General features: G+C 42.1%; 1 protein-coding gene across 4 annotated transcripts in view; it reads left to right on the top strand.

Annotated features, from left to right (window-relative positions):
- The window catches only part of RARA (retinoic acid receptor alpha), a 202,196-nt gene that overhangs the window by 159,013 nt on the left and 15,703 nt on the right, over nt 1-27,480 (top strand). For 3 of the 4 annotated variants that reach the window (XM_056547854.1, XM_056547853.1, XM_056547855.1), the window contains 2 exons: nt 20,032-20,180; nt 23,304-23,445. In XM_056547854.1, the coding sequence (XP_056403829.1) occupies nt 20,032-20,180; nt 23,304-23,445 (291 nt within the window). Of the gene's footprint in view, nt 1-2,852; nt 2,914-20,031; nt 20,181-23,303; nt 23,446-27,480 lie in introns of those variants that run through there. The other variant, XM_056547856.1, reaches the window with a different exon arrangement.

Here is a 27,480-nt window from a genome sequence, read left to right as displayed (position 1 = left end):
CCCCGGGTACTCCTGCATGGGCAGGGTACCGACCGTTTACGGCTCTGCAGGATGTCGGGAGCATTTGTGGTCCCTTAGTAGCTCCGGCGAAAAGGGACATCGAACCTGGAACCTTGAAGGTACCTTTGGGTCCGTAGGCGAAGGGTAAGGTTTGTTGGGGGACCCTCTCTCCTTTCAGAGAAGGGCTTGTGATAGAGCGCATTCTTTGTGCACTTTTTTTTAGTGTAACACGTTTGCACTTTTTCCTTGCACTTTGGGTGATTCGAGAGAACGTTCCTCGGCTCTTAAAAAGACAGACAGTTCCTGGGCGGGTGGGCCTATGCGGCTCATCAACGTGTATGCCCTGTGATCCGCCCCCTCCCTACCCCCACATAGTTGCCCACTCCCCCATAGCCCACGCCCCTACCCGATGACAGATTGTATTGTTTGGTTTTCTTGTGCTTTTCTCTCACAGGATTGAGCGGAGTGTTAGAGTAACATGATGTGCGATGTATAGCTTAGAGAACCTTTGCTGTGTATTGTACTGTCATGCTTTGTGTGATTGTAATTTATTGTATGACTTGTAATGACTGAATGATCAATAAAGCTCTTTCAATAACGGAACGTTGGGCAGAGAGGAGGGACAGTGCTGGCGGCGGGTTATCCCTCTAAGACCAATAGGGTCAGGCAGTCGAAATCCAACTCACCCGATCCCTCTCTGATGATGTCGGGGGAGAGTCAGGAGTCCTCCATACACTTAAGGCCGGTATTCTCCAACCAGTGTGCCTCCGGCTGTTGTGAATTGTAGTTTTGCAACAGCTGGAGGCACACGGGTTGAAAGACAGTGCTTTAGGCAGTCAACAGACCCCCCCCCCCCCCCCCCCCAAAGTTGTCGGGTTCAGCCGACGTTTTCCCTAAAGTGTATGGAGACCTTAAGTCAGTGTTCACCAACCTGTGGCTGTCCAGCTGTTGCAAAACCGAAAGCTGTCGGAGCATGATGGGTATTGTAGTTTTACTACAGGTTGGGGAAACACTACAGTAAGTCAGTGTCTGACCGGACTGGATTGGAGATTTTAGCCAATCCGTAGAAACCTTTTTTTGTATAGAATGATACATTCTGTATAGTTTGTAGCAGAGCCTTTTATAATGCTATTGAACATAATATTATTTATTAACTTGTAATTCTACAATTGACCACTAGAGGCACTACCACTAATGGCACTTTATGGCAGCTAATGTAACCAGGTGTGAAGTACAAAAAAAAAGGAAATAAATGCCAAATATACATTGAGGTACCATATCGCATTACCCATGTTGTTTGACCATTGATATGAAAGGCTCCAAATAGACCATCTCTCTCTTTAACAAAATATAATGTTTACATTCTAAAGAGGCATTTTCATCTCTTATAGTGATTGCATATTACTTTGACATAGTCTCAGTGATCTTAAAGGGGTACCCTGGCCCTAAGACATCTTATCTCCCTATCCAAAGGATAGGGGAAAAGATGTATGACCACGGGGGTCCCGCTGCTGGGGACCCCCGCAATCTTGCATTCAGCACCCACCTCTTTGAGCTGCACGCCGCGCTGCCAGCTCACAAACTGCCGGGTGCCGACCACGGGGTCGGAGTATCGTGACGTCACTTTGGATAGAGGATAAGATGTCTTAGGGCCGGAGTACCCCTTTATTTCCGTGCTGTGGCCTCTTTAAAGGGGTACTCCGCTCGAAAACTTTTTTTTTCTTTAAATCAGAAAGTTAAACAGATTTGTAAATTACTTCTATTTAAAAATCTTAATCCTTCCAGTACTTATCAGCTGCTGTATGCTCCACAGGAATTTCTTTTCAGTCTGACCACAGTGCTCTCTGCTGACACCTCTGTCCATTTTAAGAGCTGTCCAGAGTAGGAGCAAATCCCTATAGCAAACATATGCTGCTCTGGACAGTTCCTGACATGGACAGAGGTGTCAGCAGAGAGCACTGTGGTCAGACAGAAAATAAATTCAAAAAGAAAAGAATTTCCTGTGGAGCATTTAGCAACTGATAAGGACTGGAAGATTACGATTTTTAAATAGAAGTAATTTACAAGTCTGTATAACTTTCTGGCAGCAGTTGATTTAAAAAAATCATAATCATAATTGTTTTCCAATGAAGTACCCATTCAGGTCTTTTCCTGCACAGCGCCTCCTCTAACCACCTTGCTGCCTCGGGAACTGCAGCACAGCTCCAGTAAAGTAAATAAGGCCAGCTACTGTTTCCTGTGCAGTCCGGTGGCTGTGATCAACACATTACTGCCTTACATTTTGGGCACCTCATTACACTTTACTGCACTGCTGTAAAAGGCAGCAGTAAAGAGATTCCATACTGCGAATAGATGATCAGACTCATTGCAATGTGATCGACGTATAGCAGAGAAATCTGTACTCTGAGTTGTCCAGACCAATCCAAACCTGCATGGCAGAGTGTCTGAGCCAGGAATAAGTTCTTATTCATGCTCAAACTATTTCTTGTTTATCTAGCATGAGCGACAAAATGTTTTGTGCTTTCAACGCGGGGAATAAAATTTGGGTCCCGTCCAGATTTCACTATTTATACTGGGTTATTCATTGAGTCCCGTGGGCAGCAGAGAGACGTGCACTCCGACCATATAAGAAGTCCTGTGTCGTCAGCATTGCTTTCTGGGGCTCGTTGGCTGCAGCGGTCGCAGTGGATGCCGCCATCTGTGCCGAGCGCCTGTGTTTTCATCTAAATCTGCTTCCAGTTTGGCAACGGCGGTGATGCCATTTGTACCAATTGTGTGCACGTATTTATACCCTATTAAGAAAGATTGTGAAGTTTGAGTCTTTGAGTCTTCCTCATCTGAAAAAATGTATTTCAGCCACTTCTTAAATGGGCAGTGTCACTAAAACTAATTTTTGCTATTGCACTCCTTATGGTAAATAAAAAATCTTTCTAATGTACTTTGTTTTAAAAAAAAATGAAGTTTTCTATTTTTTATTTGTGTTTAAAAAGCTGCCACTAGGTGTCTCCCTACTTGTCCAGAGCACATTTTCCCCATTTCTTACACAGACTTTGGACTCCTGCTGGCCTGGTATAAGTACAAAATCAGGAAATGCAGTCTGAGGGGTGTGTGCAGCCTTAGCCAATCAGAGCTCATCTCACACTGAATTGCTCTTGGCTGTGTGTAGCAGAGTGAGGGAGGAAGTTCTCCCCTGTATGGCTTCAGATGATGTCACGCCTGCTGGGGAACGCCCCTTCCCAGTCTGTGAATCTGACTGAGACTGAGCAGAAAATACAAAGCAATATCAAGGTAGAAAACTAAAAAATAATAAAAATTGACATGACAGGTACTCTTTAAGGGTACATTCACACATACAGGATCCTGCGCAGATTTGATGAGCAGAATTTGTAACTGCAGATTAGAAGCTGTGCTCAGTGATTTAGTTTGCGCATCAAATCTGCGTACGTGTGAACGTACCCTAAGGCTGAATTAGACATGTAATGTGAATGGCGGCTCATGATGGCAGGTGTTAGGGGATAGAAAGATCAGGCAGTTGCCCGCTCCTTTTCTTCTAAAATGAGATTAATCACCACGAGAGGAATCTGGCAGCGGCATACTCCCCTATTTAAGTTGGTCATGCACATTAGATTATTGTTTAGTGCCCCCCAATTCTCCTGACGTTGGGGGATAGAAGGATCGGGCAGCTGGATTTTAAAATGCCTGATCTTTTTCTTCTAAAAGGAAATAAACCATATAAAGCAGCAGCTTACTCCTATGTCGCTTTTAGAATACACCGTATGCTTGGCTGAGCTGAGCATGCATATGTATTTGGGGGTTTGGAGAGATAGTTGTTGAGCATTCTGCCATCAGCTATTTCATGTGTATGGCCATCCTTTGGGTAAATTACTTTTTAAAAACCAATTAGAGCAGCATTTCCCAACCAGTGTGCCTCCAGCTGTTGCAAAACTACAACGCCAAGCATGCCCGGACAGCCTTCGGCTGTCCGGTCATGCTTTGCGTTTTAGTTTTGCAACAGCTGGAGGCAGACTGGTTGGGAAACGCTGAAATAGGGCTGGGTCACATGAGCGGATTTACTTTGTAACTCGCAGCATGTTTCCCGGGCGGGCGGGCTCTCTGTGGGCTGTCTGCAGCTAATTCTGCTGTGGACACCCCGCAGGCAGTCCGCCCCCTTTGAAATTAAATCTGCTTGTGTGAATGAGCCCCTAGAGGTAAGGAGTTGTGCAGGATCAGGAAAACATTGCCACCCCTGTCTATAGGTTGTGTATGGTATTGCAGCTCAGCCCTATTCACTTTCACATGACACACTACCCATATGTGTAATAAAGAGGTACTGTTTTGGTAAGAAAGCGGCCATGTTTTCCTAGCTGTGTACAACCTTTAAAGGAGAACTTCGGGATTGCAAAACTTATCCCCTATCTTAAGGATGGTGGATAAGTGTCAGATCACGGGGGGGGGGGGGGGGGGAGGGTCTGACCGCTTGGACCCCCGCGATCTCCTGTACGGGGCCCTGGCTCTCCTCCAGCGGTTGGACCCCTCATGATCTGACACGTATCCCCTATCCTTAGGATATGGGATAGGTTTTGCTATCCCAGAGTTCTCCTTTAAGCTTGACTCTAGGATTCTGAAGGTTGACGGTTCAGATCTATGAGGTCCATATTTTATTATTCCTAGCCAAAATAAAAGCTGTGATATCATTGGCTGCCGTGTGAGACTGCACCACTTGTTGTCTGCCCCAATTGGTACGTGTGACGTCGGGGGGACAGGTAGCGCTGATTTGGTCACCATGTGTTTTGTGCTGTTGATTAGATAGCAGGAAAACGCTGTCTCCTCTACTTATCTGACGCTTTCTCGAAGTTCATTGAACATAAGTTGAAACCGCCCGCCGGCCTGATAGAGCGGGCCTGTCCGGCAGGAATTAATGTTTGCTAAGTTGTGTAAACATCCTATTACTCTTGTCCGAGGAATCTTGTTTCCATTGTGCAAAGATATTGTATCGATTAGTGTTTATAGCTGTCATTCACTGACGACACATCATGCATGTTACTTTCGCGCTAGGGTCAATACTGTCAGTATTAATCATTTAGATTGCCTGGTCACTTCTGCCTACCCACGCAGCTCGGCCTCATGCACGCTCCATTGTGGACACGCTTGTTCATCCTGATCCGCCTCTTTCATGAATAGAATACTATTACAGTAGAAAAGAACCAGTGGGGAAAGGCCAATGTAACAACAACATGGCCTCCACACCGATCAGCCCTTATGGTAAAACCACCTGCCTTATTTTGGGTAGGTACCCCTAATGCCAACAGAACAGCTCTGACCTGTCAAGGCCTGGACCCTACAAGACCCTACAAGAATCTGATCGATCATCCCACTGATGATCGATCAGATTGAGATCTGAAGAATTTGGAGGCCAAGTCACCACCTTGATCTCTTTGTCTTGTTCCTCACTCATGGATGGGGCAATACCCTACTAAAAGAGGACACTGCCATTAGGGGATACTGCTGCCATGAAAGGAGGGGGGGGGGGGTCTTGGTCTATATAATGTTTAGGTAACATCTACATGAAGTCAGAACCAAAGGTTTCCCAGAAGAACATTGCCCCAGACAACACACTGCCTATACCGGCTTGTCTTTTGCTCATAGTGAATCCTGGTGCCATCTCTTCCCAGGTAAGTGACACACAGGGACAATCCATATGATGTAAAAGAACACATGATTCATCAGACCAGGCCAGCTTCCTCTATTACGCCATGATCCAACCAGCATGATCATGTGCCCGAGGTAGACCCTCTTAGCAGCCCTGTACTCAGTGTCCTCACTCCATCTATCATAGCCAGCAGAATCTTCAGAGTGTGCTCCCATAGCTCTTCTATGGGATTGGGCCAGCACATTGGTCAGTCACGTTTGTATCTGGTGCCACCACCTTTGTCCCTCGTTGATAATGCCAGCGCAGGCAGTGAAGCCATATTATGTGGAAGTTGCCATAATGAGCTTGTGCCTGTGTGTTGTGCTTGACACGTGCCAGTATTTTGTGACCTGAATGCCCCGTGGCTGCCTAGTAATCCTTATACCAGTACCATTAACCCCTCCAGTATGATGGGGAACTGATAATCCATCTTAGATCTGCTCTGTTTCATGTCCGGAGTTAACACTCCACAGCAGGATATTCCTGTTTTTGGAGAGTCTTAAAATGATCTTCCAGTGTTATCTTTCTATTGACCTGTCATGTCTGAAGATAGTAAGTATCTGCGGGAAGGCCATTAGCCGGAACCTCTTTGATTGATAAGACATGGGGAACACCAGGGGCTTCACTGATTTTTAGATAGGAGATTTCCAAATTACAGTCCATTCATTCCTATGGCTGTGAAGAGCTATGGAGTCCCTGCTGCTCCCTAGTAAGAAGCTGCAAGCACCCATGTGCCGCCATATGGTGCCACAATACGGAATTATAGATTTTTTTTCCCCAGAAAAAATATTTCCAAAAATATTAAAACCAGTGGGCAATGTTCACACTGTATATTTTAATCATGACACAAAATAGACGCCTCACTATACTATTCTAAAAGCTACGTGTGAACTTAGTCTAATGGAGCAACTGAGAGGAATCCCTTTTACCAAGGGAGGAAACCAGCACTCAAACACGTTTCGGAGAGAACACTTCTTCAAGGCATTAAAGGGGTATTCCAGGCAAAACCTTTTTTTATATATATCAACTGGCTCCGGAAACTTAAACAGATTTGTAAATTACTTTGATTAAAAAAATATTAATCCTTCCAATAGTTATTAGCTTCTGAAGTTTTCTGTCTAACTGCTCAATGATGATGTCACGTCCCGGGAGCTGTGCATGATGGGAGAATATCCCCATAGGAACTGCACAGCTCCCGGGACGTGAGTCATCAGAGAACAGTTAGATAGAAAACAACAACTCAACTTCAGAAGCTAATAACTATTGGAAGGATTAAGATTTTTTAATAGAAGTAATTTACAAATCTGTTTAACTTTCCGGAGCCAGTTAATATATAAAAAAAAGTTTTGGCCTGGAATACCCCTTTAATGCCTTGAAGAAGGGTTCTCCCCGAAACGCGTCAGTGTTTTTGCTCATTTTAACCTCTCCCTTTTTTGTATGACATTTTTTATCATGGATTAAATAAAACCACTACAATGTGAGCGGGCTCAGCCACATCAATTAGAAAAGGGGTGCTGCTATACGTATCAATGTAATACAGTATCCAGAAAGAAAAAGAAACACGCAAAACAGCGCACACCCATAAATATCACTATGTGTATTGCATATATATATATGACATTAGTCTTTGATTAATTGGTTATAAATAACTAGTCTGTTCAATAAAATGTAGTTACATGACAATACATTTAGTTCGAAGGAGATACCTGTGGTCTAGTAGGTAGAAGATGAAGAATAACTGTGTGGTACTGTATGTATAATGTGCACACGTGGTATGGTATGATGAAGCAATGTGGGTTGATGTATGTTGCGTTTTTTTTTGGGATATGTGGGGGTGCGCTCCCCTTGGCCTAACCATGTACTCTATTGTACTATATGAGAGAAAATAGGTACTTCATCTGGGTTATAAAAAGATACTGGGCCCCATTTTATGGGCTCTTTAGCGCGTACTTGTCACTATGGTTACGCCTGTATTGAGTATGGCAACATTTGAAATAACAAACAAATGGCTTCTATTGATGATACATAATAATAATGGCACAAAAATTGTTTATGATTATAATATAAATTGCTCTAGTTGATATTTATTATTATTTTTATTGCTTTTTAACACTATACTATTATTATCTTTATTGCTCTTTAACACTATATGTAACTTTTGTGATTTTGTATTTATGTTAATTTATACTCACTGGGAGTCATAATCACTTGGATGTATTATGATGAATTTATCTAGGGAATAGTGTATGAATTTATTTAGGGATATGGATTATATACATATTGCTATTTAACTATTTACCATTATTATAATATATTTCATTTTATTATTATTATTTATTAATTATATTTTTATATATATTTTTTTTTCTTTGGATATATGTAGGTGTGTTCTGATGTGCACATAGGTAGATTAGGTGATAAAATATTCTATATATACGCCCATGGCTATGTTTATGGGTGTGCTCACGTGGGTTGCTACCCTTGTATGTTGGATATCAATAATAATAACCATGTCTCATACTGATGTGTGGGATAGTAGCCAGCCCTCTCTATATAAGGTCTGAACTGGTATGTTAAATATTGGCTGTATCAAACAGAGTTCATATGGTATGCTATTTATTCTGTATATATATATATATTTTTTACTAGCTTAGGATAATGATCTTAAATTGTCTATAAAATCTTCTATGTGTATATATATATATATATATATATATATATATATATATATATATATATATAATTTTTTTTTTTTGTCTATAATATAAGATCGGTTTATTGAAATACATAGTATTGAGGGACCACTATTTGAAAGACTATGGTTCATAGTGAGGGGGATGGATGAATTAGCTTGTGACCATAGTGGTAGAGCGCACAGCTACAAGTGACACACATAGGGGTATGTTAGGACGTAGCCCAAGAATGAATGAATGACAGAGTGTATTCTGGAGCGCACTGCGCAAGCGCAAGCAATGAATTTTGTAGTATGGAGCGCGCATGCGTGGATGATGTTTCGGAGCTGCGGATGTGATCCGGAAGTCTGCAGTATGGAGTGCGCATGCGTGGTTGATATGTGAAGCTACGGGTGTGATCCGGAAGTTCAAGCGAGTGACAGCGCTCGGGTAGGAGACCCGGAAGTGGAGTTCGGACATGAAACCACAGAGACTCACAGGTATCTCCTTCTGGTCAAACAGACCTTTGCAATTAAGTTGATTATGGAATATATATAAGACAGATGTAAGGAAATAGAAGCACAACACCCCTGAGGAAGTTGCCGACGGGCAACGGAACGCGTGGGGTCTTTAGGGGGGCACTTGCCTGGTAACACCTCCATTAACCGTCCTGTGTCACTTCACCACTACTTGCTACATGAGAATACAGGTTGTATATGGGCTGTTGTGATGAATTTAGTGTTATGCGGTAGCTTATTTGTATGATATAGGGACGATATTGATGTACTGTAATAGGCAGGTGCCCTGGGTGGGGATCCCTTTGTTGAGGGAGCTCACCCTGTCTTGTGCTTTGGCTGCTTTAGGCCTGTTTTAAATGTTTTTAAGAATCTTGTCTGTCTTTTTTGATTCATGTATTAATAAAGAGTACTTTTTTTGGATTAAATAAAACTTGAAATTTGTATACCATTCACCAAGTATGGACTAGAGTGCTGGTTTCCTCCCTTAGTAAAAGGGATTCCTCTCATCACTTTCATCGTGCTTTCAGTAGCTACGCCCTTGTACCTGGCCAACTTGGACAATTGGAGCTACAACGTGGAGGGGTGAGCGGAATCTTTCTTTTGTTTCCATCTAAGGGTGCGTTCACACGCTCTCTGTTTTTGCGGGTTTTCCGCAGCATATTTGAAAGGGGCGGGCTCTTCTCTGCTGTCCATAGCAGATTGTCCGCGGCGGAATTTACGCTGAGGAAAATCCGCCGCAGTCCCTACTGACTTCAATGGGGCTTGCATGGATTTTCCGCAGCATAAATTCTGCCGCGGACAATCTGCTATGGACAGCCGAGAAGAGCCCGCCCCTTTCTAATACGCTGCGGAAAACCCGCAAAAACAGAGAGCGTGTGAACGCACCCTAATACAGCAACTAATGGAGCAAACTTTGTACCCTCCAGTTTTGACCCCCATAGACTGCCTTAGGTTCTGTATTATGGTTCTATAAATAAAGTCCGAGTACAACTATTTGCAGTACAGCAGAATGTTCCTCTTTAAAGGGGTATTCCAGGCCAAAACTTTTTTTTTTTTATATATCAACTGGCTCCGGAAAGTTAAACAGATTTGTAAATTACTTCTATAAAAAATCTTAATCCTTCCAATAGTTATTAGCTTCTGAAGTTGAGTTGTTGTTTTCTGTCTAACTGCTCTCTGATGACTCACGTCCCGGGAGCTGTGCAGTTCCTATGGCGATATTCTCCCATCATGCACAGCTCCCGGGACGTGACATCATCATTGAGCAGTTAGACAGAAAACTTCAGAAGCTAATAACTATTGGAAGGATTAAGATTTTTTAATAGAAGTAATTTACAAATATGTTTAACTTTCCGGAGCCAGTTGATATATATATATATATATATATAAAAAAAAAGGTTTTGCCTGGAATACCCCTTTAAGACCAAGTACCAATATTGTAAAAAATTAAATTAAAATAAAAACAGCACCACTTTTGTCTGCTGGTCATGTCTGGTAGTGTAGCAAATTTTTTGTCTTAATGCAGAATGGCATCGGATCTCAGACAATGTTCAGACCTGTCGACAGATGGCTTGTGCTGCATCTTTATATGGACACGAAACCTAATCTTTATACATAGATGTGCTATATAACAAGGTGGAGTAGTCACGTCATGTGCAGTATATTACGGCTGTAGTGTAGAGGTAGTGCGGATTGTCTACATTGCACGAGTCACGCTCTCCTTATAAATACTATGTGCGCCATGCCGGAGGGTGTCACCCGTCACAGCTTCACTTCAGGGTTTTTTTTAGCAGGACTTAGAGATTAGTGACTCAGGATCAACTGACAATTGGGCCAGGGTTATGTGAGGACGATAACATGATCCGCAGCGAGGAGGGAGGAAACGGGCACGTTTCTGTATTGTGTTATGTATAAATATCCTGGTGTATTGTGTGAGGGGTTCCTAGTACCTGCTTTGAATAATAACTATGCCTGGAACGGTTTGTAGATGAAGCAGAGCCCGTTTTGTTTGCTGCAGCAGAGTGGAGTCTTCAAGTCGGTGGTAATAACACAATATAAGTTAGATATCTATCCACCCATCCGTAAATAATTCCGGATGACTCAGCTTTGCGTTGATCACAGCTTATTCTGGCAGTAACATCCTAATTTGACGATATTATCATATTAATAGACACATCACGGTGCCATAATATTACCAAGCAGTCCCCACCCTGGGGTTTGATGCCCTTGTGCCACTTTCAAAAACAATGAGTGATGTGAACGAAGGCCATGACGCCCCAGGGATATGTTTCCCCTGCACCTGCTTCTGCGGCTTCAGTATAATCACAGTATAATATTATTAGACTTGTCAGATGCTATTAGCTCCGGATCACAATTAGCGCGGACAGTAATTAAGACCCATCCTCCAACTCATCGGGGTTACCCCCAAGTTATGGGCGATGTCAGAAAAATTGTCCCTTTGTTTCCGTCTTTTTAATTGAGCGAGGCCTAGAGAGGAAGATCGGCACATTAGTTATCCCTGTTGTCAGAAGTGGCGTCCTCTAATTGTGTGAATGTATCCACCGAGGGGAAGCCGCACTGTAATCTGTCTTCATTGTATACGTTTTCCCTATATAACTCCCCACGGATACATTTTTTTAAAAAGCTGTCGCTGAAAAAAAACGATCATTTGGCATGTCTGGCGCCACTTATCTACGGAGGAAATGGTACAGGTAATGAGTCAACCTGTCGTATCCTTGTTTCCACCAGTGGCAGATGTTGGGGGACTGTCTGGATGCCCCCCCTTAGCTGTCTCTTAACTAGACTACAGTTTAAAGGGATCCTCCGCTTAAGACAATCTATACTTGTTAAAAGGGTCTCTCAGCAGTAAAGGATCCTATACACATGCAACATTTCTTTGGTTGACAGCTATCTCTCTCGATGCCTCCATGCACATGAACAATCGGATGAATGTGCTTGTGCTCTGAATGGAGAAAGGAAGGGTAATCTGCTGCCAGACAACTTTAGCAGTGGTTTATCCCAAGAACAAAAGGATTGGGCTCCTGAAATCCAACATGCTCAACTCTTCTTTCCTCCAACATTATCTGTCTAAAGAGTCGGGCGGCCCCCATTCACATAAGACTTTTGGACAATACCATTGAGACTGGTTAAAGAAGTTACTCAGCTGACCTGGCGACCATCACTGCTGAGACCAGGTGGTCTTAGAAGGGCCAGAGCACTCAGTGGTAAGGCCCTGTTCTTGAGATCACAGGCGGTCCCAGCAGTCAGACTCCCCGCGATCAGACACTTATCCCTTATTCTGTGACTACCCCTTTATTCTGATCTCAAAGTGTCTCACTGAGATCAGCTGATATCTATAGGAAATTTAAAGAAAGAGTTAAGTTTCGCTGTAGCGCCACCACAGGTGGAATAAAGCATTACACTGTGCCTATAAAAATCAATGGGTTGTCTGTGCCATGCAGGACAGGACAAATCCTCCAGAGTGAGAGACGCTCTTTGTAACCTCTCTGTAATCTGACAAGGATCCTGAATATGGGAACCTCCTCTATTAACTCAGAATTCACTAAAATGGACAGCCCTTTTAAGTAGATGTACACAGATTATGTCTGAGGCCCCATATGTAGTCAGGGGGGTCTGCCAGGCAATGGATCCGGCAGTAAGTCATTGTAGTGTTTGTAGGATGGATCCGGCAGTAAGTCATTGTAGTGTTTGTAGGATGGATCCGGCAGTAAGTCATTGTAGTGTTTGTAGGATGGATCCGGCAGTAAGTCATTGTAGTGTTTGTAGTTGACATATTGTTGGGCTGTCCCGATACTATGGCTGAAGCTGTGGTATTTGGAAAGAGACTTGACACTCTGCTTCCGGGGCAAAGGTCAAGCAGCAGTGTGGCTGTCAGGCTGCACCACTATAATAATGGCTTCCCTCTCCCGTCTGCAGAATTAGGCGGTGTTCACACACGCTGTGATATTTACCAAGTTCTTGTATTATGATCAGGTTGGAAGATGTTATCACCGATTGATCACCGTTGAATCTGGTTATTTATACTTAGCGAGACTCGATTAAAATTTATAAAGATTGTGACAGGGGGAGATTTATCAAAACCTGTCCAGAGGAAAAGATGTCCAGTTGCCCATAGCAACCAATCAGATCGCTTCTTTCATTTTTAACAAGGCCTCTGCAAAATGAAAGAAGAGATCTGATTGGTTGCTATGGGAAACTGGGAAACTTTTCCTCTGGACAGGTTTTGATAAATCTCCCCCCTGTATTTGCAGCTGAAACACCCTTGATGTAGCAGAGCTGACATTTAACTCTCTTTAACATGCCAACATAACTCCTCTGTGATTCAATCAGCTTTTTTTTTGTTTTGTTTTTTTGGAAAGGATCACATGTAAAAAATGAAAAAAAAATCACCATTGTAAACGCGTCCTCGTGTTATTTCTTCATCTGTTGTTTGGGAGCAGTTGTCATAACAAAGTATTTGATAAGGAGGCTGGTATAGCGGTGAGACTCGCCTCTTCACTTTGCAGCCCCACTCATTCCTCTGCTTAGTAACATAACAATACTCACTTTGTTCCCCCCTCCATCTGCTTTCCATTCGGACCCCATTGAAGTTGGGGATTTGTCCAACTGACAGACATGTGACCTTATTCGCCCTCCTGCTCAGAGAAGAGCTTATCATTTATGGCTGTACCTCTTATAATGCTTCATCCAAGTCATGTGTTATTATCAGTTCTACTCAACCGCAGGGGCTATCACCCAGCTTTTCCATTGTCCAAACCGGAAAATAATGAACCAGCTTTCCCAGTGACCTGAATGACAGATGTACAAGTGATCCCTCAACTTACAATGGCCTCAACATGCAAATGTCTTTTCTGGACCATTGTAAGTTGAAACCAGACTCAACATACAATGACAATCTGGACAAAGACAGTCCAGATCTGTGAAACTTGTCAATGGCCGAGAGAACTGACCAATCAGAATGGGCAATTTACTGGTAAAACCCCTGTATTACTGAAGCGTATGGACTGACTGGTGTCTGATAGCACCCCCTACAGTACAGAGAGGTACTACATGTTCTGTACTCTTTACCTGTATTACTGAAGTGCATGCACTGACTGATGTCTGGTAGCACCCCCTACAGTACAGAGAGGTACTACATGTTGTGTACTCTTTACCTGTATTACTGAAGTGCATGCACTGACTGATGTCTGATAGCACCCCCTACAGTACAGAGAGGTACTACATGTTCTGTACTCTTTACCTGTATTACTGAAGTGCATGCACTGACTGATGTCTGATAGCACCCCCTACAGTACAGAGAGGTACTACATGTTATGTACTCTTTACCTGTATTACTGAAGTGCATGCACTGACTGATGTCTGATAGCACCCCCTACAGTACAGGGAGGTATTACATGTTCTGTACTCGTTACCTGTATTACTGAAGTGCATGCACTGACTGATGTCTGGTAGCGCCCCCTACAGTACAGGGAGGTATTACATATTCTGTATACTTTACTTGTACCAGGGTTACCTGCTTCTTTGGACACCAGGTGAGGGCGACTCCATGTTACTTTTTTAAGACATTGCATCTACTGTACAGGACCCTGAAGAAGCTCCTGTCCTCTACATAGACCAGTGTTTCCCAAGCAGGGTGCCCCCAGCTGTTGCAAAACTACAACTCCCAGCATGCCCGGACAGCCATGGAGTTGGGGAGTTGTAGTTTTGCAACAGCTGGAGGCTCCCTGCTTGGAAAACACTGACATAGACAGTGATTTACAGCTCCCAGCAGATCTTTCTTACTTTTATATGGAAGGATTTGCTTCATATATATTAGTTATCTACTTATTTTTCTTTAATCCTCACTTTTTTTCTATTTTTTGGATGACATTTTGGTGGCTTCAGAACCAATTACCAGGTTTCCATAGAGTTCTGGTCTCAACATACAATGGTTTCAACATACAATGGTCGTCCTGGAACCAATTAATATTGTAACTTGAGGGACCACTGTATCAGATACACACGGTAGTAGCCATCAGCAGAAAATAGTTATGGATAGATGACAAGTACGGTATGCACTTGCTGCGTCAGCCATATTATTGCAGCCCTCACCGTTATGGTGGCTGCTAGATGAAGATCACACTGAATCACTTCTCACTACGGGGGAGCCACAGACTTGCCTCTGACTCATTTCTGTTTCCTTTGGTATAAACTATGGCTTTTTACTTTTTACTTTTCTTTGAATAGAAACGTAGTTTTCATGAATATATCCAGATCTTTCTACTGTAGCTGCGAATTACTGTTTCCTGTTACAGGAAACACTCGTCAACACTCGAAGAGATCTGATCAATTCAGATCACCAAACAAAATTCATAAATAATCCCAATATCTAATCATTCCAGGCACAAAATATACCACTCCCATAATTTTTTTTCCATGATGGGAGACTGTTCCAGACCTTAAATTCATTTAGAACCCTTTTAGACTCCTTAAATCCACAGACAAGACCCCTAACATTATTCAGACCCTAGACTGGACCCCTAACAATCTTCAGATCCCAGCCTGGACCACTAACATTATTCAGACTACAGACAAGACCCCAAACAATATTTAGACCCTAGACTGGACCCCTAACATTATTCAGACTCTAGACCAGACATTCAGACTACGGACAAGACCCCTAACATTATTCAGACCCTAGACTGCACACCTAACATTAGTCAGACTCTAGACCGGACCCCTAACACTATTCAGACTACAGACAAGACCCCTAACATTATTCAGACGGACCCTAGACTGCACACCTAACATTATTCAGACTCTAGACCGGACCCCTAACATTATTCAGACTACAGACAAGACCCCTAACAATATTCAGACCCTAGACTGGACCACTAACATTATTCAGACTACAGACAAGACCCCTAACATTATTCAGACCCTAGACTGGACCCCTAACAGTCTTCAGATCCCAGCCTGGACACCTAACATTGTTCAGACTACAGACAAGACCCCTAACATTATTCAGACCCTAGACTGCACACCTAACATTATTCAGACTCTAGACCGGACCCCTAACATTATTCAGACTACAGACAAGACCCCTAACAATATTCAGACCCTAGACTGGACCACTAACATTATTCAGACTACAGACAAGACCCCTAACATTATTCAGACCCTAGACTGGACCCCTAACAGTCTTCAGATCCCAGCCTGGACACCTAAAATTGTTCAGACTACAGACAAGACCCCTAATATTATTCAGACCCTAGACTGCACACCTAACATTATTCAGATTCTAGACCGGACCCCTAACATTATTCAGACTACAGACAAGACCCCTAACATTATTCAGACTACTTACAAGACCCCTAACATTATTCAGACCCCAGACTGCACACCTATCATTATTCAGACTCTAAACCAGACCCCTAACATTATTCAGACTACAGACAAGACCCCTAACATTATTCAGACTACTTACAAGACCCCTAACATTATTCAGACTACAGACAAGACCCCTAACATTATTCAGACTACTTACAAGACCCCTAACATTATTCAGACCCTAGACTGCACACCTATCATTATTCAGACTCTAGACCGGACCCCTAACATTATTCAGACTATAGACAAGACCCCTAACATTATTCAGACCCTAGTCTGGACACCTAACATTATTCAGACTACAGACAAGACCCCTAACAATATTCAGACCTTAGACTGGATCATTAACATTATTCAGACCTTAGACTGGACCACTAAAATTTTTCAGACTATAGACTGGACCCCAACATTATGCAGACCCTAGAATGAACAACTTACATTATTCAGACCCCAGACTGGACCCCTAACAATATTTAGACCCTAAACTAGATCCCTAACATTAATCAGACCCCAGACCGGACCACTAGCATTATTTAGACCCCAGGCTGGACTCCTAACATTTTTCAGACCCCAAACCCTTCACATTATTCAGACCCCACCCCAAACCAGACATCTACATTAATCAGACCATAGTCCAGTTTTTTAGTGTTATTAAGACACAGATCCCTAACATTATTTATACTTTAAACCTGTTACATTTATTAAGACCTCACATTCAGACCCCATACAACACCCCTAACATTACCAAGACAACAGACCCCATAATATTATTTTAACCCCAGACCGGACCTTAAGAATATTCAGACACCAGACCAGACCCCTGTGATTAAAGGGGTATTCCAGGAAAAAACTTTTTTTATAAATATCAACTGGCTCCAGAAAGTTAAACAGATTTGTAAATTACTTCTGTTAAAAAAAATCTTAATCCTTTCAGTACTTATGAGCTTCTGAAGTAAAGGTTGTTCTTTTCTGTCTAAGTGCTCTCTGATGACACCTGTCTCAGGAAACGCCCAGTTTAGAAGAGGTTTGCTATGGGGATTTGCTTATAAACTGGGCGTTTCCCGAGACAGGTGTCATCAGAGAGGATTTAGACAGAAAAGAACAACCTTAACTTCAGAAGCTCATAAGTACTGAAAGGACTAAGATTTTTTTAATAGAAGTAATTTACAAATCTGTTTAACTTTCCGGAGCCAGTTGATATATAAAAAAACGTTTTTTCCTGGATAACCCCTTTAATTCACAAACCAAACAAGGCAAAACAAAAAAGCATACTGCTTCTAAGTCTTCTAAACTTCCAGATGCCAACGTCCTAACGCTGGTCAGCCTAAGGACCTTGTGTGCCAGGCCTTAAAGGGGTACTTCCCTGGAAAACATTATTATTATTATTATTATTATTTTAATCAACTGGTGCCAGAAAGTTAAACAGATTTGTAAATTACTTCTATAAAAAAAATTCTAACCCTTCCAGTACTTATCAGCTGCTGTATACTACAGAAGACGTTCTTTTCTTTTTGAATTTATTTTCTGTCTGACCACAGTGCTCTCTGCTGACACCTCTGTCCATGTCAGGTACTGTCCAGAGTACGAGAGGTTTGCTATGGGGATTTGCTCCTACTCTGGACAGTTCCTAAGATGAACAGAGGTGTCAGCAGAGAGCACTGTGGTCAGACAGAAAAGAAATTCAAAAAGAAAAGAACTTCCTCTGTAGTATACAGCAGCTTATAAGTATTAATATTTTTAAATAGAAGTAATTAACAAATCTGTTTAACTTTCTAGCACCAGTTGATTTAAAAATTAAATATATATGTTTTCCAGGGGAGTTCCCCCTTAACATAATTTTGTGTTAGATGCACAGAAGGGAACACTGCCCTTCTCTAAGGGTGCATTCACACCACGTTTTGTACATACGGGTGCCGGTTTTGACCCGTATGCAGTTTCCTGACTGGACCTAAAACTGTAGTTTACTATGGTTTTAGGTCCGGTCCAAAACCACATACGGGTCAAAACTGAGCCGACCGGAGTTACCGTTTGACTCCGGTCGGGTCATTAAAGTAAATGGAGTCACGGGGCTGATCTGGCCGGGGTACGGGAGCGCCCGGTTTGCCCCTTCCCCCGCCGGATCCGGCACCTGTATGTACAAAACGTGGTGTGAATGCACCCTGATCTATGATGGCAGGTCTGTGGGGTCCAGCTGGTGTCCCCACCCTGTATCTGCACCATAATCCACCAGTTGACTACGTTATAGTGGCTGTAGGGTAAAGCAGTACTGTAATTTTTTGTATGAGGCTTTTCAAAATGAGCCGCATAGATGATATGAACCTCATGTTTCTATAGTCCATGTTTTCCCTTAGATATCTCCTGGCTGACTCATAGGTTAGCACCGCAGCCCCGGATCTCCTATGCTGCTATAATTTCCTCCGTTTTACAAAAACATACCTATAAAAGTTTGGTTTCCTATGAAATTAGAATTAGTGGAATTTGTTTAAAGGGGTACTCCACCCCTATTATCTTATCCCCTATCTAAAAGGATAGGGAATAAGATATCTGATCACGGGGGTCCCGCCGATGGGAACCCCCGTGATCTCTGCTGCGGCACCCCACACATTCGGTGCACAGAGCAAACTTTGCTCCGTGCTGGATGACTGGCGATGCAAGGCTGAGGCTAGTCATGGCTACGCCCCCTCAATGCAAGTCTATAGGAGGGGGCGTGACTGCCGTCACGCCCCCTCCCATAGACTTGCATTGAGGGGGCGTGGCCGTGACGCTACGAGCCTCCGGCGATCAGACATCTTATCCCATATCCTTTGGATAGGAGATAAGATAATAGGGGCGGAGGCTCGTGGCGTCACGGCCACGCCCTCTCAAAGCAAGTCTATGGGAGGGGGCGTGACGGCAGTCACGCCCCCTCCCATAGACTTGCATTGAGGAGGCGTAGCCGTGACTAGCCTCAGCCCTGCATCGCCAGTCGTCCAGCACGGAGCAAAGTTTGTGTGGGTTGCCGCAGCAGAGATCACGGGGGTTCCCATCGGCGGGACCCCCGTGATCAGATAACTTATTCCCTATCCTTTGGATAGGGGATAAGAGAATAGGGGCGGAGTACCCCTTTAAGCAAATTCCACTAATTCTAATTTCATAGGAAACCAAACTTTTATAGGTATGTTTTTGTAAAACGGAGGAAATTATAGCAGCATAGGCGATCCGGGGATAAGATGTCTGATCATGGGGGGTCTTGCCGCTGGGAACCCCCGCGATCTCCCCGCTGCACCCGGCATTCGTTCAGAGAGTCGGGTTCAGCGGCGGAGGCTCGTGGCGTCACGGCCACGCCCCCTCAATGAAAGTCTATGGGAGCCGTCACGCCCCCTCTCATAGACTTGCATTGAGGGGGGGTGGCCGTGACTAGCCTCAGCCCTGCATCACCAGTCATCCGGCAAGGAGCAAAGTTTGCTCCGTGCACCGAATGTCTGGGGTGCCGCAGCAGAGATCACAGGGGTTCCCAGCGGTGGGACCCCCGCGATCAGACATTGTAGCTAGCCCCTATCCTTTGGATAGGGGATAAGATGTCTAGGGGCAGAGTACCCCTGTAAGGAATTAGATTGTCAGCCTCTGGAACACATGGACAAGTCATATTACCATATGTAGCTATATAATGTATAATTATAATAAAAATATATAATATATTAATTAATATAATAAATAATAAAATAATAAATAAATAAATAATATTTCTTGTGTTTTTCATTATTTTTTTTTCTCTTCTCTCCAGCTATTGAGACCCAGAGCACCAGTTCGGAGGAAATTGTCCCCAGCCCCCCCTCTCCACCACCTCTCCCCAGAATCTACAAACCCTGTTTCGTGTGTCAAGACAAGAGTTCTGGTTATCACTATGGAGTCAGTGCCTGCGAGGGCTGTAAGGTACGTAGCCACCATGTCATTGGAGAACAGTGGGGTGGTCTAGTAAATAATTCACAGGATTTTTTTTACTCTCTATGTATGACCGATACAGCACTAGGATCCTAATAGAGAGGCCCATAAAGCTGATGCCTTTGTTCTCTGTTATCAGCCATTTCAAGCTAATTTTGCTTGAATCTGGCCAATAATTGCTACGTGTCAGTGCGCCTTAAAGGGGTACTCCCGTGGAAAACTTTTTTTTTTTTTTTTTAAATCAACTGGTGCCATAAAGTTAAACAGATTTGTAAATCACTTCTATTAAAAAATCTTAATCCTTCTAGTACTTTTTAGCGACTGTATACTACAGAGAAATCCAAAAAGAAATGCATTTCCTGTGATGTCCTGACCACAGTGCTCTCTGCTGACCTCTACTGTCCATTTTAAGAACTGCTTGCTATGGGGATTTTCTCCAGTTCCTAAAATGGACAGCAGAGGTCAGCAGAGAGCACTGTGGTCAGCACATCACAGGAAATGCATTTCTTTTTGGATTTCTTTGTAGTATACAGCCCCTAAAAAGTACTGGAAGGATTAAGATTTTTTAATAGAAGTGATTTACAAATCTGTTTACCAGTTGATATAAAAAAATAAAAAAAAATAAAAAAAGGTTTTCACCGAAATACCCCTTTAAGAGGGTTGCTAAAGATCTGCTTTAGTGGAGTAAATCCCGGGTCATCACTTTACTAAATGCCCAGCCACACACACACACAGGGCCTGGCACTGTTATTATGCTGCGCAGCATTACAGATACCTATCGATTCTTGCGTTAGAAGCCGCTTGCCGTCCCGCTGTGGTCTCATTCAGAGCGGATAAGAGGTTCTTCTTCATGTAAGGAGTGCGCCTCAGCATGGGACGTGGACTGACAGGATAACAACACAAGAGCGCACAGATCATTAGAGCGCTGGATGTTATCTGTAATGCGATTTGGCACGCAAGGCTTCATCAGATTGTTTAGGTTGAGCAGCTGCAGATTCTGTAGATGCAGGTGGAGATTTATACATTATATTCGTATGTGTGTAAATATATATATATATATATATATATATATATATATATACTAAATGGCTCTACTTACAGCCTGTATTATAATACAAAGTGACCGCCGTTTTCTTCTACATCAGATTCCTGTACAGGGCTCAATGTAAAAATGACCCAGGATACCATAGAGAGCTGTGTGCAGCAAGGCAGGTGTTTGATTTCAGCTCTGAAGGCTGCAGAATCGTGATTGCAGCTCTGATTGCATTTTAAATACAGACTATGACGCCAAGATAAGCAATGCTTATCCTGGCTTATCTGATTGCATCCACCTCTTTGGTTATCTTGGCGTTCTTGGACTATTGGATGATGTTGTTACAGCTGGCCAAAGGGGTATTCCAGTGAAAAGCATTTTTTTTTTTCATATCAACTGGCTCCAGAAAGTTAAACAGATTTGTAAATTACTTCTATTAAAAAATCTTAATCCTTTCACTACTTACCAGCTGCTGAAGTTGAGTTGTTCTTTTCTGCCTGACAACAGTGCCTCTCTGCTGACACCTCTGTCTGTCTCAGGAACTGTCCAGAGTAGGAGCAAATCCCCATAGCAAACCTCTGCTGCTCTGAACAATTCCTGAGACAGACAGAGGTGTCAGCAGAGAGCACTGTGGTCAGACAGAAAAGAACAACTCAACTTCTGCAGCTGATAAGTACTGGAAGGATTATTATTATTTTTTTTTTTAAAGAAGTAATTTACAAATCTGTTCAACTTTCTGGAGCCAGTTGATATGAAAAAAAAAATGTTTTTGTTTTTTTTTTGTTTTTTTTTACTGGAATACCCCTTTAATGTAAATTAAACCAACCAAGTTTGGCAGGACTGGATAACCATCTAATGTATATGGAGGCCTATCGATTTTCCCCGATTACAGATAAAAGGGAAAAGAAGAAACAGGCATTTTAAATTGTAAAGGTGCTCATACACGGTATAGTAAGGTCGGCCGAACCCTTCGCCACTGGGGCTTACTTCTTCCCTGTCCATAGACTACGTAAAAGTTTGGCAGTGTGGGAGACATAACCCAATGTTCGGCCAACACTTATTGAACATGTATGACCACCTTAAAGGGGTACTCCACTGGCCAGCGTATGGAAATAAATGTTCTGAACGCCCTTTTCGGGGGTCGGCCACGCCCCTCGTAACATCATGGCCACACCCCTCAATGCAAGTCTATGGGAGGGGGCGTGACGGCCGTCACGCCCCCTCCTATAGACTTGCATTGAGGGGCATGGCCATGATGTCACGAGGGGCGTGGCTGACCCCGCAGCACGAAAACTTCTTTCAGAACATTTACTTCCGTACGCTGGCCAGTGGAGTACCCCTTTAACATGTCCAATCCTTTTGTTTTAAAGGGGTACTCCCGTGGAAACCTTTTTTTTTATTTTATTTTTTAAATCAACTGGTGCCAGAAAGTTAAAACAGATTTGTTAATCACTTCTATTAAAAAAAAAAAATCTTAATCCTTCCAGTACTTTTTAGGGGCTGTATACTAAAGAGAAATCCAAAAAAGAAATGCATTTCCTGTGATGTCCTGACCACAGTGCTCTCTGCTGACCTCTGCTGTCCATTTTAGGAACTGTCCAGAGAAGCATATGTTTGCTATGGGGATTTTCTCCAGTTCCTAAATATGGACAGCAGAGGTCAGCAGAGAGCACTGTGGTCATGACATCAGAGGAAATGCATTTCTTTTTTGGATTTCTCTCTAGTATACAGCCTCTAAAAAGTACTGGAAGGATTAAGATTTTTTAATAGAAGTGATTTACAAATCTGTTTAACTTTCTGGCACCAGTTGATTTAAAAAAAAAAAAAAAGTTTTCCATGGGAGAACCCCTTTAAGGGAGATAAGGTTACACCTCATGACTTCTCTTAGTGTGCACTAGTTTTGCATCTGTACCAGATGTTTAAAAAAAAAATATATTTTTTTTTTTAAACAACGCCAAGAATGTCAATTTTCTAAGCCAGACAGAGAATACAGAAGTGACTTTGATCCTCAATATTAAAATTGCTCTGTAATAAATGGATCATATGTAGATGATAATGTTAATGACTTGCTATCTTCTCAGGGTTTTTTCCGACGCAGCATACAGAAAAACATGGTGTACACATGTCACCGGGACAAGAACTGCATCATAAACAAAGTCACGCGGAACCGCTGCCAGTACTGCCGGCTACAGAAATGCTTCGAGGTTGGCATGTCCAAAGAATGTGAGTGACGTGTACATGAGTCTTATAAAAAAGCATTGTGGGGGACTAGATGGTTTTTATTGTAGAAAGGTATAAAACATATTCTGACTCTGCAATTAGAGGAGATTGTCAAAGATAACAAGGATTCCATAGCCCCAAAACATGGAACAAATCACAACATACAACAGTAATTGAGGTCAACAACACAGATATAAGGACCTCCAGATGGTCTCATAGAGAACAATACATAATAAAAATATGCAAAAAAGAGAGAAAAGAAATAATAAGGGTAGAATAGAGAGAGTGAAAAGGACAGTCCTCCGATCACCCTGACATTTTGGTCCATAATAACCTTAAAGGGGTGTTCCAGGCAAAAACTTTTTTTTATATATATATATATATATATATATCAACTGGCTCCGGAAAGTTAAACAGATTTGTAAATTACTTCTATTAAAAAATCTTAATCCTTCCAATAGTTATTAGCTTCTGAAGTTGAGTTGTTATTTTCTGTCTAACTGCTCTCTGATGACTCACGTCCCGGGAGCTGTGCAGTTCCTATGGGGATATTCTCCCATCATGCACAGCTCCCGGGACGTGACATCATCATTGAGCAGTTAGACAGAAAACTTCAGAAGCTAATAACTATTGGAAGGATTAAGATTTTTTAATAGAAGTAATTTACAAATCTGTTTAACTTTCTGGAGCCAGATGATATATATATATATATATATAAAAAAAAAGTTTTTGCCTTTAAATACCCCTTTAATTTCTAGTTATTAGTTGGAGTAGAAAGAAGGATTGTGCATGTTATTAAAGGGGTACTCCGGTAGAAAACTTTTTTTTTTTTTTTTTAAATAAATCCACTGGTGCCAGAAAGTTAAACAAATTTGTAAATTACTTCTATTTAAAAAAAATCTTAATCCTTCCAGTACTTATTAGCTGCTGAATACTACAGAGGAAATGCTTTTCTTTTTGGAACACAGAGCTCTCTGCTGACATCATGACCACAGTGCTCTCTGCTGACATCTCTGTCCATTTTAGGAACTGACCAGAGCAGCATATGTTTTCTATGGGGATTTTCTCTTACTCTGGACGGTTCTTAAAATGGACAGAAATGTCAGCAGAGAGCTCTGTGTTCCAAAAAGAAAAGTATTTCCTCTGTAGTATTCAGCAGCTAATAAGTACTGGAAGGATTATGATTTTTTTTTTAATAGAAGTCATTTACAAATCTGTTCAACTTTCTGGCACCAGTTGATAAAAAGAAAAAAAAAAGTTTTCCACTGGAGTACCCCTTTAAATAAGCTGCCAAAAGTGTTTGTCAGTGGCTATAAAGCTAGCTATACGTATCAGATATATGTTGGCTGAACTTGTCAACGTCATCAACCCCACCCATCTTTAGGTCTCATTGCAGTTTATGGCTCCATTATAGATACATGGGGGGAGATTTATCAAAACCTGTGCAGAGAAAAGTTGCCCAGTTGCCCATAGCAACCAATCAGATCACTTCTTTCATTTTTAACAAGGCCTCTGCAAAATGAAAGCAGCGATCTGATTGGTTGCTATGGGCAACTGCACCACTTTTCCTCTGGACAGGTTTTGATAAATCTCCCTCATGGAGTTTGTTTCCTCTTGTAGAGATATAAGGCACCGTACTTAGTTTATTATAGTAGGCCCTTGTAATGAAATGATGCTTATTTTTATTGGTGTTCTTAAATAGTACCAGATGTGCACAGCCTGGCGCCATTTTGGTAAATTTGGAGCATTTCTGGTAAAAACATTATTCCAGTTTTAGCAAAGTTGCACGATCTATAAATGTTACCCATTACATGCTGTTGATCAGAGGGCATTGATGCCAGCTGTCCTGATTCCTGCTTGCCCCCGACTGATGTGGCTATAGTCAAAGTACAATATATGCGGATTGATAGCTGTGACTATGGCGGGACTTACTCATGACTAAAGATGAGCGAATTTACAGTAAATTCGATTCGTCACGAACTTCTCGGCTCGGCAGTTGATGACTTATCCTGCATAAATTAGTTCAGCTTTCAGGTGCTCCAGTGGGCTGGAAAAGGTGGATACATTCCTAGGAAAGAGTCTCCTAGGACTGTATCTACCTTTTCCAGCCCACCGGAGCACCTGAAAGCTGAACTCATTTATGCAGGATAAGTCATCAACTGCCGAGCCGAGAAGTTCGTGACGAATCGAATTTACTGTAAATTCGCTCATCTCTACTCATGACCCACGTTGGTTGCGTAAGCAAGATTTATCTTCTGAGAATTTAAAGGGGTACTCCGGTGGAAAGCAATTTTTTTTTAAATCAACTGATGCCAGCAAGTTAATCAGATTTGTAAATGACTTCCATTTAAAAATCTTGATCCTTCAAGTACTTATCAGCTGCTGTATGCTCCACGGGAAGTTCTTTTCTTTTTTTTAATTTCTTTTCAGTCTGACCACAGTGCTCTCTGCTGACACCTCTGTTTATGTCAGGAACTGTCAGGAGCAGGAGAGGTTTGCAATGGGGATTTGCTCCTACTCTGCACAGTTCCTGACATGAACAGAGGTGTCAGCAGAGAGCACTGTGGTCAGACAGGAAAGAACTACACAACTTCCCCTGGAGTATAAAGAAGCTGATAAGTACTGGAAGGATTAAGATTTTTAAATAGAAGTAATTTACAAATCTGTTTAACTTTCTGGAGCCAGTTGATATGAAAAAAAAAATATGTTTTATTTTTTTACTGTAATACCCCTTTAATGTAAATTAAACCAACCAAGTTCGGCAGGACTGGACAACCATCTAATGTATATGGAGGCCTCTCAATTTTCCCTGATTCACAGATAAAAGGGAAAAGAAGAAACAGTAATTTTAAAGGGTACCTCTCATCAAAAAAAACTTTTGATATATTATAGATTAATGTATGCAGAATAACTTTACAATAGCATGTTATTAAAAAATATGCTTCTTTCTATTAAATTTTCCACTTTGAAGAAATGACCACTAGGGGTCTCCCTACCAGTCCTGGCAGCAAGCATTTCAGACTCATGCTGGAGTCCTAAACACTACGAGCTGCCAGTCTGCTTTGTTCACAAAGGAGAACACTCAGAGCTGCCAGCCTGCTTTGTTCACAGCCTGTTTGGCTGTGAACAAAGCAGGCTGGCAGCTCTGAGTGTTTAGGACTCCAGCAGGAGTCTGAAATGCTTGCTGACGGGACTGATCGGGAAAAATACAATAGAAAGAAGCATATTTTCATTAACATGCTATTGGAAAGTTATTCAACATTCATTAATCTAAAATATATCAAAAGTTTATTTGATGAGAGGTCCCCTTTAAATTGTAATACACTGTATAGTAAGGTCGGCCGAACCCTTCGCACTGCAGCTTACTCCTCCCCTGTTCATAGACTATGTAAAAGTTCGGCAGTATGGGAGACATAACCGTGGGATGAACAAATGTTAGGCCAACACTTATTGAACATGTATGGCCACCTTAAAGGGGAACCAGTAGATTAAAAAAATTATGTTTTCCACCAGAGTACCCCTTTAAGCCATCCCCTCTATGCTGCCATAAATCCCACCCCATCAATACAGATGATATAAATGACTCTTGATATTCAGTATTCTCCAAAATTCATGAAAAGTGGGACTGTGAACTATATATACACACACTATATAAACCAGTGGTCTTCAAACTGTGGCCCTCCAGATGTTGCAAAACTACAATTCCCAGCATGCCCGTTGGCTGTCCGGGCATGCTGGGAGTTGTAGTTTTGCAACAGCTGGAGGGCCACAGTTTGAAGACTGCTGATATAAACTTATTCTACATATAAACTAAATATATACACTATATAAACTGTCTGTACTACTTGAGAACTATATATTCACCATATGAACTATCTATACTACATATGAACTATATATACACTGTATAAACTATCTATATTACACGTGAACTGTATATACTGTATAAACTATATTACATGTGAACTGTATATACTGTATAAACTATATATATTACATGTAAACTGTATATACTGTATAAACTATCTATATTACATG

This window comes from Hyla sarda, chromosome 12 (genome assembly GCF_029499605.1).
Source record: "Hyla sarda isolate aHylSar1 chromosome 12, aHylSar1.hap1, whole genome shotgun sequence".
In the NCBI taxonomy this organism is placed as follows: domain Eukaryota; kingdom Metazoa; phylum Chordata; class Amphibia; order Anura; family Hylidae; genus Hyla; species Hyla sarda.
Note: the sequence above shows the minus strand (reverse complement) of the source record. Positions and strands in the feature narration are given on the sequence as shown.